General features: G+C 41.7%; 1 protein-coding gene across 3 annotated transcripts in view; it reads right to left on the reverse strand.

Annotated features, from left to right (window-relative positions):
- The window catches only part of GBF1 (golgi brefeldin A resistant guanine nucleotide exchange factor 1), a 98,889-nt gene that overhangs the window by 14,317 nt on the left and 69,678 nt on the right, over positions 1-14,894 (reverse strand). For all 3 annotated transcript variants that reach the window (XM_059477587.1, XM_059477585.1, XM_059477588.1), the window contains 15 exons: positions 14,215-14,350; positions 12,762-12,991; positions 12,082-12,250; positions 11,693-11,904; positions 10,924-11,022; positions 10,332-10,526; positions 9,830-10,016; positions 9,208-9,348; positions 8,575-8,663; positions 5,469-5,671; positions 4,935-5,058; positions 4,541-4,666; positions 3,868-3,950; positions 1,388-1,624; positions 384-477 (listed from right to left, as the gene is read on the reverse strand). In XM_059477587.1, the coding sequence (XP_059333570.1) occupies positions 384-477; positions 1,388-1,624; positions 3,868-3,950; positions 4,541-4,666; positions 4,935-5,058; positions 5,469-5,671; positions 8,575-8,663; positions 9,208-9,348; positions 9,830-10,016; positions 10,332-10,526; positions 10,924-11,022; positions 11,693-11,904; positions 12,082-12,250; positions 12,762-12,991; positions 14,215-14,350 (2,325 nt within the window). The remainder of the gene's footprint in view (positions 1-383; positions 478-1,387; positions 1,625-3,867; positions 3,951-4,540; positions 4,667-4,934; positions 5,059-5,468; positions 5,672-8,574; positions 8,664-9,207; positions 9,349-9,829; positions 10,017-10,331; positions 10,527-10,923; positions 11,023-11,692; positions 11,905-12,081; positions 12,251-12,761; positions 12,992-14,214; positions 14,351-14,894) is intronic.

The following is a 14,894-nucleotide window of genomic DNA, read 5'->3' on the forward strand; positions in this document are numbered from 1 at the left end:
ATACAGGTGTCGTCTCCTGTGCAGGATCAAAGTCCAGCCACCAGACACTTCTGGCAACATTCCAGGACCTCCGAGCCCCCGAAGGGTTATCTCGGTGTCTCTGCACATCAGGACTGATGTGCTGAGATCCCACATACATCAAGGCATTCTGCTCTGCACAAACTGATACTTGTGAGTAAAAGAAAATTTGCATATTTGAACCTGGCCTATGGAAGTCCCACTTCACTACACATCTCCCTTTACTTCCTCCAGAAAACTCTGGGCAGGGGCTGACAGATACCTACAGATACAATAACTAAAAAAAGCAAATATTGCTGCTTAACAGAGGAAGAGAGCTCCAGTGTAGTAGAAGTCATGCTTTTTTCTCCTCTTTGCAAACTTACCTCACTGCTGAGAGCTGTAAACTTGCAGAGAGAAATTATGAGATTGTCAAACACATCACTAAGGCCATAATGAGCAGAAATCATTGCACATTTCCTGGGGAAAAAAGAAAACGATAAATAATGTACTAAGTCAGCACAGACAAGTCTGTCTACAAGACAGCAAATCTGAGACCCTCTCTGTTGACATTTTAGACCTTCCTCTCCACCCATTCATAATGAATGCTTACGTATAGAAGTCTACTATTATTGCTTAAATAAGCTCAATCCTTATCCATACATACTGATACTTGTCTATGCTGATGCAAGAATCAATTTAAACTGAGTCTAAACAGACAGCCCACTTGCACCTGAGCATTATATCCAACCTCTTGTCCTAATATAAGAGAGTGGCTGAAATTGGTGGTAGTGTTGAAGTCCAGTTTCCAAGATGTCATGACTACAGCAGTGTATTGACAAAGCATTACAATTATGCTTAAAGCATCCTTTGGTCTGATCTAAGCATGACCAAAGATCATTCCAATAGAGTTGCTCACAGATGACAAGTTTTTGAGTACTGGTCATCTTGGAAGGAAAAAAGAATTCCCACATCCCATTCAGCCACAGCTATGGGATCATACAGTAGAAAGGTTTTGTTCCTATATGGAGATTTTGTCAGCATCACTGTGCCAGTTGAGTGACTTCTCCCTCTCACTTCTAAACAGCCTAGCTGTGTCAGTAGGTCCCTTAAATGTAACCAGGCTGGAGTTTAAAAAGATGTACCCGGGGCACTTTAATTTATTACAACACAGCAGTCAAGCTAAACAGTGACTGGCAAGCCAGAGAGGCCAAGATGTGATGAACTGACACAAATGACAGAACACTGGAGGATCACAGGTCATAAAAAGTGTTTTTCAATTGCTAGGAAAAGCAACATTTGATTTTCACTGTGATGTCTCTCCAGCAGATAAACAGGAGCCAATGGTCCCACTTTTACTCTTCTGGGTCTTTATGAAGGTAAGAGTCACCTGAAACCAGAGATAGCCTTCTGGATTATTGTTTCCTCTAAGCTCTTGTCAAAAACATAAGAAAGTGCTGCAATGGTGGGCCCCCATGTCATGGTGAACAGGTCATGGTCATAGCTTCCAGGAGGCACGTGGAGAAATATTCCCTCATCAGTGGCACCACGATGCAGCAGGACATTCCAGATATAGTTTTCCTTCACCAGACCCGTCTGCTCTTCTGGCATCACTATCTCATCATTTCTACAAGGGAGGAAAGCAGAAAGATTGAATTTTTCATTCTGAGCCAAACCTAACATTTACACAGTGTCTTTCATTACGTAGTCCCAGGGCTAAGCAATACCTGTTCTGGAATGATTTGCCAGCTCCTGAAATAGTCTGTTTTCCTATGCCTCCCTGCTTCTCCCGCCCTTCCTAGATATCCTGAATATAAAGTCTAATGGTTCTCAGAATCACACAGCAGCAACTGTGCAAGGTCAGTATTGAAGAAGCAGGAATCTACTGCTACAAGTGCAAAACACACCATAAACTGCCATTAAATGATGGGAAATTCTGGACAGCACAGTGGCAAAGCTTCAACCTCCATCCAACTCTCACTCTGTTAGAGTGTGTTCTTTCTATCATTATTCCCAGTTAAAATGAAATAGTTACATTGCTGCAGTCACCAGTAGGCAAGAGTATCTTTGCATAAGAATAATGGAAATATTCATATTATGCCAAAATCAAATATTAGAAAGGAAAGTAGTATAAAATTAAAAATTAAACAAGAAACAAAAAGTATGATGGGGGATTTATAACCAGGATACCACAGCTCCTTACTCTAACTAGAACGAAGCTATACAGTAATAAAACAACTATGATTAATGCCAAATACTGCTTGCAATCCTAGACTAAAAAACCTAAAGCCTAAATACATACTCTCTAGACTTGGTTATCAATGCACAAGAGAAAATCCTCTGCAAATGACCAACTAAGTGAACAAGAGTCTCAAAGCCACTAAGAATAGCAGATTACAGCCAATCTGAAGAGTTCTTTCTGCAACAACCAAAAAATAACATACTTCAATTGCCAAAGAGGCAATTTTCATGTGCTAACAACAACTATAAAACTGCTCCTGATTTATGCATAAGAAATAAGCTCTTCTCAGCTTCAGGTGCTGGCATATTTTGACAAGAGCTGTTATTACTGGGATAATATAGGGAAGAAGTTTGCAGTAAACAGTGCATTATTTCTAAAATTTCATATATGATTGAAATAACCAGAAACAAGTGAATGAGTTTACTTGGAAAATTTCAGGAAATGAAAATGTGGTCAAAAGTGAAATGGTAAGACCCTGAAGAGATCACACACTACTTCATACAGATGGCAGTGTTATTTTTTCCCCTAATAATACAAATAAATATTCCTCAGTCTCAACTATGACACTGAGGCAATCTGAGATGGAGCAATACTGAAATGATACATGAATTATTCCAATCATAGAACATACTGGAAAAGTTGAAATATCTGGTGAAGGGGGGATTAAAGGGAAACAGACTGGGATAGAGGCACTGGGTAACAAACGTATGTGTATATGCTCAGTTTACTATTCAAAACATTAAGAACATCCTCAGGGGAGAGAGGCCAATCAAAATTAGAGCACTGTTTGAAAGATAGAGCTTTGTCTTGAAGAACTTCCAGATATTCAGCAGAGGCATCACCCCACCTTCCTGGAGAAGGCTCAAAGGGAAGGGTCAGCGCAGGCACGCTGCCCTGCTCCCAGCACCAGCTACTGCCTGCCCCTGCAGATAGAAATCAGCTGAGACTCAATCACATCCCGTCTCCTCAAAGATGTAATCCTCTCAGCTTCAAATTGGCTGGGCTTGGATTTATCAATTTACTATTTTTTGAGCTATTATTAAAGCTTCCCAGCCACAGCCAGCTTGTGCACTAAAGGGCCTCACCCACCAGGAACTCTCCTCAAATACTGCTCTGTGTGCCAAGAGCTTCAGGGGTAGCAGAAGAGGCTGGTGCAGAGAGCAGCCTCATATGAAGAGCTCAAAAGCAGAATATGTTAAACAGAGACATGGACACATTGTGTCAGGGCACAAGTGCTGCCCTGGGGATGAGATTATCTCTTGAATAGCATAAAAAAGTTCTAAAAACCTCTAAAGGCCTGATCTAGAGAACAGAGCTTTCTTATATACAGCATTTCACATGTGCTGGTCTTGCTCAGCCATTATTTCCCATATTCACAGAAGTAACATATTTTTTTAATTTATTTTAAGGTCTGGATTAAACTACCATGGCAAAAATCCAAGGTACAAATCCATGTGTAATTGCTGTGACAAGCTTGTTTACCACAACCCCACAAAGAGCTGGAATTTGGTCTGAGCCAAACAGGCACATGAGTGGTGAGTCTCTCTCCATACTCTCCAGGTGTCTCACTGACCCAACAACTCTGCTTTGCTCTCTGAATACATGGAGATGGGCAGGTTGAGTCTTACTTGATGGCATGATACATGTCTTCCAGGATGTCCTGTTCAAAGTCTTTGCCTCCATTCACACCTTTCAGGTTCTTCCGAAACTCCTGGAAAAAGTTACACCAGTATTAATTCCTGGTATCTCCAACTTTAACTGTTTGGCTAGGATCAGTACTCCACTTGTTTTTCACAGGGCCAGGAAATTTTCCTGCATTCTTCAATATACAGACTCAAAATTCAAAGGTCAATTGCTATTCTTAGTGGGAGTAGTGTGCAGCATCTCCTGTCTATGCTCACAAGGAAAGAGCAGAGACACAACATGTGCTTAGCTGAGGCTGGACATCAGAATGGCAGGCCTGTACCACTGCACTGGCACTCACATGACTTGAGCTCTGTAGAAGCCCACAGCAGTAGAACAATATTCTCTATGTTACTATGTCTGAGGATACAGATTGCTCCCAGAAACACAAGCCTCTTGAAGAATTTGTTAAGTTTTCTGGGAAGCTCCTATTTCTTCAGGCTCCCTCTTGCCTACAGCTGCTCTCTCATATTGTACTCAGCTGTGGCGCTGCACTCCAGCTTACTGTGTACATGAATGAAGGAGGCCAAAGAAAAGAGACAATGCCACTGAGATAAAAAGAGGTACTACACTGTTTTCAAACCAGAGAAGACAGATGCCTGCACTGGCAACACCCACCTCCAGAGTCATTGGGACATTCTGCTTGCGGACGTTGTGGTTGTGCTGATCAGTGTTCAGCATAATAACTGCATAGGCCAGGGCAAAGCAGGCATCACTATTGGCAAACGGAGACCCGTTTGATTTCTGAAAGGCAAGAGTGACAGCAGTGACTAAAACAGCCATTTTCCTAACCACAGTACTGAATCATCTCTGGGACAAACAAAAATCCCAGGTTCTGGCTCCAGCTTCTAAAAAGCAGCCCAGGAATCTATTTACCCCTGCCAGCTCCTACAAAACAACAGCTGCTGCTTGCAGAGCAGTTATATAGGCCATTTGATATGACATGTCCACCATGGCAAGCAGATGGACAAGAAAGCTCAAAACTGTGTTCTTTCTGCCACCAAGTACACACCCTCCAATGCTCTGTGAAGGCTTCTAACAGTCTCTGAATTACAGGTGCCTCTCCTGGTAATCTAAAGGCCTCTAGATAAAGTCGTAAAGCTTCATCCAGCCTTAAGCCTTGGAAGCTGAAAGTCCTGCAAAAACAATGAAATGCAATGAGAAGCTGAAACAGGATAGGAAAGGTAAGATAAACTTAATAACTACAATCTTGTTTGCTTAGACAGTAGAGAGGAGGGTGAGAAGAAAAGAAATGTACCATGAACAGCCAAAAACAATAAAGGAGAGTCAACAATCTTACAAGTGATTATGCAATTGTCTCTCCAGTCTTCACGGAAACTGGCCCAGCTGAAAGGCACTTGAATATCATACATATTTAGGGTGTTAACATATGCAAGAGACACACAGAATTAAGGCATGGCAATACAAAGAGAAGCAAGTGATAGAAATCCAATGCCTCCAGGAACTACCATTCTACTGCTTTTTTTACTATTAAACTCTTAACTCTCACTGTTTCCTGGCTGAAGAGATTCAGAAGCACACTCACCCCACAAAGCTTTCCAGCAAGTCTATGTTCTTACGGTCACTCACAAATTCCCCAATCATCTTTTTGTCCAGGCGAGGATTTTCCCGTAACCACCTGGCCACTTCATTGTTGTCAATAGGGGTGGCAAGAAGGTTTTTCTCCTGCAGAAACTGTATCCCTTTCTTTGGTTTTTGGTTGAACTGCTCTGTGCCAGTTATCAGGAGCTGCAGGAAACATTCTGATAATTACAGCTTGAAGTGCATTTCTTATTTTAGATCGTTCTTGGCATTTGAACCAAAAACAAAACAGAGGAAAAATCAGCCTTAGCATGATCAAGTTTACTGTACTGTGTAATCCAGGAAAAAGGCTAATGAAGGACAGAAAACCTGCATTCATCACAAAGTTTTACCATCAAATAGTACTGGACAGAGTAAGCATGAGCTGCCATCGTCGAAAACCTTTAACGTCTAACCGAGCAATAAGTTCTGCTGCTTCAAATGGCTCACCTGCTCTCATTTGTAAACACAGCAGATAAACCCCAGACGTGGCAAGATCAGCCCTACCCGGTTACAACAGCAGCACTGCTCTATTGTCCTCTCCTGTCCCTTTGGCTCCAGGTTCTCATAACTACCTCACCATTAGGAGTCAGGCAGCAAGAATCCTCAGCACTTATTCAATATGTGCCAGAGATGGTCCCAGGAACATCTGGTATTCCAGCCTGACAAGGTTATTTGTAGGCTGGGAAGAGCAGATACATTATTTGGTTCTGAAAGAAAGTCACCTCATCTGCCCTCCTAGGAAACTAGACTGTACCATAGTCACAATGTAATAAAACAACTAAGAAAGGGTTAACTGAATGTTCTTGGTGCTGTTCAGAAAAACCAAAAGCACAAACAATGGTATGAACTTTACTAAGGAACCAGAATAAATGTCAGTTCCCTGTTAGCTCCTATCATGATCAGACTGCTAGCAATGACCTAGTGAACTAAATTCGTGACCACCATGATTACTACCTCCCCTGGGTTTCTCAGTACCTCAGAAGCCACCAACCCTCTGGTCTCTGCTTCCCCTGCCTGTGTGAGCATCCTCAAAACTGCAATGAAACACGGACCCTGAAATAGCATGAAGTGCACAAAGACCCAGTGAGGCCATAATGAAAGAATAACCATGCACTGCCCTGGTCTAACAGGCCTGAAGGGACTGTGTAACATAGGCAGCATTTCTATTCAGCTGTAAATCCTGAAATCCAAGACCAGAGATATTCTATGGACTGGTTGAGACTTCTTAAAACCACTTGAAAGGAGAATGGACTGCTGGCAATTTGCAGTGCATTTACAATTATGTTACTCTTGTGCTTCTGAGCTTCTGGTCACCACCTTTGGAAACATCAAAGAAAATTTTCTGTTTGATGCACAATTTATTTTCTGCTTTTATTTAGCTTTTTTCTTCCTTCCAACTGTGGTAATGTTTATTACTTCAGAGGTTAAAGGAGGTAGTAGAACATGCTGGTGCCAGGTCAGCATCAACATAACTAAAGCTGAGTGTTTGGTGTGCCCTGTGTATGTGCTTAGGATGAAACCACTTGGAGATTTAGAGTCAGAGAACAATTTTCCCTAGGCAAACTTGGAGATTTATGAACATCTTCCTGCCCCCCACTCTTGATTTCTTTTAAACTTGTTTTCCAGCAGAGCAAAGCCAGAGTATTACCGAAGGTTTTCAGTTAGAACAGAGGAAGCACTATGCAAGCTCCCTTCTCAAAAATGGACTTTCACAGAGTCCATCAAGCAGAGCTGCTATGAAAGCAAGATTTAAGGTAAAATTCGGTGGTTCCTTTGAATACTGTGCTGATGACCACTTCTCCCCACTGTCCTTGTGGCTGGGGAAACCAGTTACCATTACCCCACTGCAGCACTGTGCTACAGGTAAAAAAAAGATTTCCAAGTACTGCAGTAAATTTCCTAGAGAGAAACCAATGCTTTAAATTACACTCAGATCCAGAGACTGCCAGAGTGGATCACAAAGCACAGATTAATATGGCAGCAGAAGAAAGATGTATTGTATTTTCTTCTATTTCTGATTAAATAAGTTTAAACAAATATGACCATCAATCCCTTGTAAAAATGTAAAATAAAACCACCTATGCTGGAGAGAGAAGCCAGAAGCCTTTTAGTCAGATACAAATAAAAAACGTGTCTCTTTTACCACCAGTGAATACTTCAAAGACAATAATTTCTTTTCTATTATATCATCTCCTTACCCACAACTAGTATGGCCACTCATGTTTCATCCAGGACATGCATTATTTTCATATGCAAATTTCACACCTGAAATGAACCTATCTCATGCATATGTTGTGCAAAGAGAACAAAATATGTCCAAAGAACATAGGTGAATGAAAAAACCTCAAGAAATGCACAACAAAAAAACCTGAACAGTCCCATGTAATCCCTGGGGATTTAAGATATATTCATCCACTGTCTCTGGAGGTGAAAGAGCAGGCCAGTACCAGGTATTTGACACAGGACAGCAGATAAATACAAAGCCATTAGCATGGAGTACCTTTATCAACACTAGGCCTAGCCCAGACCCACTCAGGGAATGGAAAAGTTGTATAAGGTTTAGGCTACAACTTGGACTAACGAGGTTCAAGCAAACAGATTCTGAAAACAAAGAATGGTGCTACCACAATCAGAACAATATTTTTGGTCATCCTTATGACAAAGCAAACATAGGAATTACCAAACCAGAATGGCAGACCAGTTAATTTCCAGTACAGGCCCCTTGGCACGCTCCGCATTTACATCATTGATAAGAGTAGTGAAGCTGCCCTTTTTGATCAAAGTACCTGATTATCTCCATATAATAAAGACTAAATCCAGAGACTTTCCCACCCAGAAATCAGATGGATCTAGCTTACAAACTGTGCCACAAAATTTCCCAACAACTCCTGCAATCTTCAGCACAACTAAACCAGAACAGGTAATAATCACTGCTGTCTCTAGAGTGTAGCAGGATTTTCAGTGGCTGACTCTTTAATTCTGATCAGCAGAACTCAAAATTTCTGAGGTATGACCAGTCATGCAAAGCTCATATGGGATGGGAAATGAGAACACTCAAAGATCCATACCTTCTTTTTGTTCTTAATCTGCATAAGTTCCTGAGGACTTGGAAGGATACAAGAAAATCGAGTAGGTTTCCTGGGGATACTCTTCTCAGCTAGAATGACAAAGCATCATTACAGTCAAATCTATCCCCAGAGTAGCACCCAGGCATAAGAGTGTCCCATAATAACTTTCAGTCATGGAACCTTTGCTGCAATATTGCTGCTGTCCTGCAAAGGGCAGTCACACTTCAATTTAATTACTACATTCCTCCCACCCACATTTTATTCAGCATAATTGCATAGTAGCTCCTTGCCCCAGACAATTTCACACAGCCACGAGATTTAATTTTCTGGCTATTCTGGCTACCTACATTACTGATTCCCTGGAGAGCCCCTACCTTCCTTCAAAACTCTAAGCTCTGCTACGAATTCACACCCTTTTGACCCAAAGTGACCCATTAGATCTAATGCCTCCCAGAAGACATGCAACACCTAGCTGGCATAAACAGCACACATATAATAAACATACATTCACCATATACCTCCTTCCAATTCTGAGCACAATAGCTACAACGATCCACACTATAGCAGGACCTGTCAGCAAATGTCAGGACCATTCTAGGATACAAACCCCCAGGGTACTGCCAAGGCTATTACCTGCTTCACTTCCTCCTTCCAGCTCCATGCAGCTCTCCTTCATCTGGTCAGCCATAAGGCACCCACTGGTGGGAGGACATGCCCCAGCTGCCTCTGAGACTGCACTGGAAGATTTTCCCTCACTGAATACCCTCTCAATATCTGTAGAAGTTAAAACAAACAAATAAGCAAGCAAACAAACAAAACTCACCAAAAAATCCCAAACCAAACATACACACAGAAACAAACCCATAAGCCAAGGAAAAAAGCTATCAACAGAAAAATAATGAGCTGATCACTCTAAATTGAAAATGTACTTATTCAGAGGAAGGAACCTTCTAGTAACCATGACTTTGCAGTATCCTCAGTACTTTGTGTACATGAATTCCATGGCAAGCCCTCATTCTGGTGTGATTGCCAGTCTTGACATGGCCTTTATATAAAGCTTTGTGAAAGACAAATTTTAATAACTGCAAATTTTACAAACAGTAAGGTTATTAACATCAGTGTGTAGTTATAAAATGTGTGAAAGGAAGACTGAAGACGTATTTAAGGAGTTTACTATGTCAGCAAGCAAAATGAGATCTCCGAGTTTAGCACAAGACTAAGCTTAATATTAAAATATCAAAGAAAGGGTTCTTACTATTGCTTGTTTCTTTGGTGCTGTTGATGGTTTCTGGGCTGGGTTTGACAACTTCCTTCTCTTGTTGATGTATGTTACTCAGCACTTTGGCCTGGCAATGTGCCTCAGTGCTATCTATCACTGTCAGCAATGCTTCCAGAGACAGCAGATGGACAGTATACAGCTGTCCAGAAACTGGAAAGGCATTCTGGGAAATAACATGTAAGTATTAGTCAACTTTCACGTCTCTCTCACCATAACAGGGCAAGTAAGTTTTCCCCCACAACTTGGGGAAGGCAAAAAACTAGAACAGAACACCCTAAGCTGTCTAGCTTGTATTTAATAGTTTATTTGCTCCGATATTATTAAAGAATCATGACTGTTCTTTTTCTCTTTTGCTTCCCAATGCTCAATGCCCTTCCCCATCTCACACCCCCAGACCCTTGGAGCGCTCCCACTGTTCAGCTGTGCCCATAGTCACCGGCTGCCCCTCCCTGCCCCTGCCCCTGCCCGGGTTCAGCACCTTGGAGAGCAGCTTGGTGAGCTCCTCGAACAGGTTGGCACAGTAGTAGTCGCAGTCATAGTTAATGTACAGCTCAGTCACAAAGCTGGGAATCCTCCACAGCTGAACAATGGCTTCCAAAGCCATCTCCTTCATTTCATAGGGCATCTTTGGGTTTTCCACAGCGATTATTTCCATCAGCTTCTTGATATACATCTGGCAGAAACACAGGGCAGCTCAGTTTAAGGGAAGAAAAAAAAGCAGGACAGTGAACAGCTTTGAGGACTGCAGAGGGAGATTTAAGCTTCACCTTCCCCCATAACATTCCATCTTTAATGATGGCTCATTCTGAAGGAGGCTGTAAAAAGGTTTCAAACAGTTCTACTGGATCTACAGTTCTAAAAATACAGTCTGAAGGCAGGCAGCATAGTACACCAGTCTCCAAGACATTTGATTTTCCAACACAAAAAGGCCTACACAGCCTACCCATAACACTGAGTAATTTATACAAACATAATTTGACACTTAGACTCTATTTTACTGTTCAGATGTATGCATTTAACTGAAGGCCAGCAAACTATTATGAGGCACCCAGTGATATCAAAAAACTCACCTCCAGCTGGAATTTCAGATGTTCTCTCATGCTCTCAAAGAGAAGAAAGCACACCCTGAGGGAGGCTGCATACAGATTGAGCCGTTCAACACTCAGTAGCTGAAGAAGAAACAAAAAAGAATTACAAAGGCAAGTCATTATGTGCTGTAAGTAGCAGTACTAGGGCATGGCAGGCATCACCTTCAACCAGCCAAAGCTTCACACACTGCCCCCCATATCAATGACATTTTAAAAAACAATCCCTTGTTCAACCTCCTGGTCCCACTTTTTCTAGTGAGGATGAATATACTTAATTCTTATTTGTGTGTGGTAACATTTTACCTACTACAACTTAGTTCTTTTATCAAGTCCACAGAGACTCTTAGTGGTGAAGGAACTTGGGAGAAGACCTGCCTCTGAGATGATCCCACTGCAATTAATAGCTTGCTATCCCCTAAAAATTCTGCCTACTACTAAGCTGGTAACTTGCATTCATAATTATCACAAAACCAATTATGTCAAAACACAGTGTTATCCCACAGTAACAGTTTATTCAAATTACACTCATCCTTCTTGGCCCTGGTCTGCAGAAAAAGAAAATAGCATGACAATCTTTCTGGCTCTGCAACAGCACCATTTGGTGCAATTCAGAACTCTCATTGCAGTGCAGGAGAGAGCTTGCTTGCAGACCTGCCAAAGTTCATCATACTGAATTTCAATACACTCTCTGATGGACATTCCTATCTGACTCCCCAGTGCCACGTTCCATGGGAGCACAAGCCAGACTCACTTGAAAGAGGTGCCGGCACAGCTCCTCCTTGACGAGCCCCAGCAGGGACTGGCAGTTTGCGATGGGTGCAGACTCCAGGGCCACGGTCAGCAGCTGCAGCCCCATGTGGATCATCACCTCCGAGTTGTGGCGGTCATGAGGGTTGGTGAGCGAGATGAGGAAGCGGAACAGTTCTCTGATACATGGCAACCCATATGGGACCAGAGCCGCTCCTGAAGAAAAAGGAGAGATTAGCAATCTAAATTTGCTTTTTGCAGGTGCCTAGCAAGTGTTAAAAATTTAATTGGTACAGACCCACTAAGGAACAGGAGCTTATCAGCTTCTTAGCAGGAAGTGAAATAGAACAGTGGAAATGAAGCAGGGCTTCAGCAGCACTGCCCACCTCTCACCTTCTTTTTGGGAAGACTGAGTAAAACGCACTCCCCGGGGGTTTACATAGTCCATGTCGTGAACTGAGGCAGAGTCAGAATGTTCTGCTACAGATGTGCACTCCTCTAGGACCTCAGGGATAGACTCGACAGAAGCTGACTGGACCTTCTCCTCCCTCAGACTTTCACTCTTCATTGAAATGTCATTTGAGAATGAAAGAAGCAAAAGAAGAGTTAAGCACTAGACAAGTGAAAAAAAGGTCTCATTTGTTTGCAGGTAATCTGTAACTATTAAAATAACACAGGCCACTAATGGAAGAGTACCATAAAAACAAAATTTAAGAGAAAAGAGAGCCTCTACCTAAGCTGCAATCCTCTTTACCCTTCCACTTACATCAAGTTCTTATCTGCTTTATATAACTCTGGGTTGTGAGACTATGGACTTTACCTCAAAAATACTTCCATAACCTATCAGTTTTTACTCCCTCTGAGGTGAAAAATTTTGCTCATTTTTTTAAAATGCTACACAACTTCATCACACTACTTTTGTTTAAGTCTTCCTAGCATTTTTACCATTCAAAACATCTGCAGCTCTGAAAGGTCCTCTGTGGCTCTATGATCCTCTCAATATCATTACTGTTGTGGGGAGAAGTGATCATGCTGGTAGTTGGAACTTTTCTTTGCAAATTATATTAATGTACCTGGAGTTCAGGCTGGTTTTGACTTTCAGTGACTTTGGCCTCATTTGAAGGTGTTCCTGCATTAAGTCCCAAAGAAGCGACTTGGTCCAAATCTGTCAGGTCTTCCTTGGATGTTGTCTGTGAGGACAATTCCAGCCCACTGTCTGTAACAGGGCTGACCGCTGATGAAACATTTTCTGAGCTCCCAGAGGAGCTGGGAGAAGGCCCATCTATGAAAGCAACTCCGCTTGCTGATGAGAAACAGAAGCAAAATGATTATTGCTCTGTCCCTCAACACAAATTCATACATTAAAAACATAGCAACAACAAATTCTCTCATTGCTACTTCATACTACAAATAATCTCAGCAACACACTAATGTGAGAACATAGATAAACTAAGACATCTCTTGCTAGGTATTAATGAATTAAATAGATGAACATTGGAGGTACGAGCAGCTCTCCAAATTTAACACAATAGTTGGGGTCTAACCGACTCAGCAAATTAGCTAACTTAGATACTTAGATAAAGGGTGCAAAGCATTTACATAAGAAGGAATCTGGAAAGTCTAAAAGGTGTACTTTACTCTTTAATACAATGACACAACCACTTTAAACACTTGCATCAAGGATTAATCATTCCTTCAGAACGAGAATTTTGACTTGATTCTAAAGCAGGACCAATATCTTTAATTCTTCCTAAACAAATGAAGTTGCATTACAATTCAAATGGATCTGAAATACGAGCAGTGAAGAATTTCTACCAAATTCTGTCTCTAAATATGAGACAGTGCTCCAAGAATCTAAGTGTTCCTTATGGAATCACAGAATCAATTAGGTAAGAAAAGACCTCTGAGATCATCGATTCCAACCTATGACCCACCACCACCATGTCAGCTAAACCATGGCACTGAGTGCCACATCCAGTCTTTCCTTAAACACCTCTAGGTGACTGCATCACCTCCCTGGGCAATCCATTTCAATGTTTAATCACCCTTTCTGTGAAGAAATTCTTCCTAATGTCCAAGCTAGGCCTCCCCTGGAGCAGCTTAGGACTATGCCCCCTTGTGCTGTCACTAGTTGCCCTTGGCTCTCCTCTTGTCAGTGTTCCTGTTCTCAGTCTCTTCTATCTGCTGCATCCTTCATCTCCTCTGCACCACACGGCTGTCCTTAACCTCAGCCACTTCTCCAGGTGTCCATTCTCTTTTGTCCAAACTACCCCTACGAGGCATGCTGAAGGCACAGAAATGCTGTTATGTGCAGGGCCATGCCTTTCTCATCAATATGTATTCCATTTCCTGAAAACTTTCTCCTGGACCTGAAAAGCTATGATATGTCTTACTGCTACAGTAACTGAGAATTATTTTTAAAAGAATTAATGCAAAATAATATATTAGGAGAAATTAAATAAAGATACATTCAAAAAAGCTCTAGCATAGATGCTGTCTGGTCTCTTGAAAAAAATTTCAACTTACCTGTAGTATTAGTAGCATTGCCTGCTGATGGCTCTGTCCCAGGAGAGACCTTAGTTACATGTCGAGGAGGCCTAGGTGATCTCTTCTGCTTTTTCCATTTTGATGATTCACTCATTCCTCCAGCTCTCATTTTCAACTGAAAACCAATAATCGTTAGTATCAGTGCTGCAAAAACCACATAGCATAATGGATTACACAAGCCAACTCACAAAGGCTACCTCAAAAACTTTAAAGTCTGGCAGTAGCACTTAAATATATCACACAAATTAATCAGCACCTCAAAATCATGCAAACTACCCCTTGACTCCCCACATATTAGCCAACACTCCACACCTAAATCAAGGGACAATTAACTCAGTGACTCTGCTATAATATATACTTAACAGTTCAATTATCACAACACTCCCTATTCCCTATCAATACCTCCAAACTTTAAATTAGAAAAAAGAATTCTCTTGGACCTACACATTTCAAAGCTCCTAGACTTCTAAAGGGCATCGATTAAAGTATCTAAGAAAGCATTAGTCAAGTTTGACATGAAGCTAAAATGTCACCACGTATATATCAAGCTGGAAATGCAGCATGAGCATGCTGCAGCTCTGTCACTGACCTCTTGCCTTGATTCACTCTTCACCTTTGTAGCAATGCCATGCTCACATTCCTCCGTGCTCACTATTAAA

Source organism: Ammospiza nelsoni, chromosome 8 (genome assembly GCF_027579445.1).
Source record: "Ammospiza nelsoni isolate bAmmNel1 chromosome 8, bAmmNel1.pri, whole genome shotgun sequence".
Classification (NCBI taxonomy): Eukaryota; Metazoa; Chordata; class Aves; order Passeriformes; family Passerellidae; genus Ammospiza; species Ammospiza nelsoni.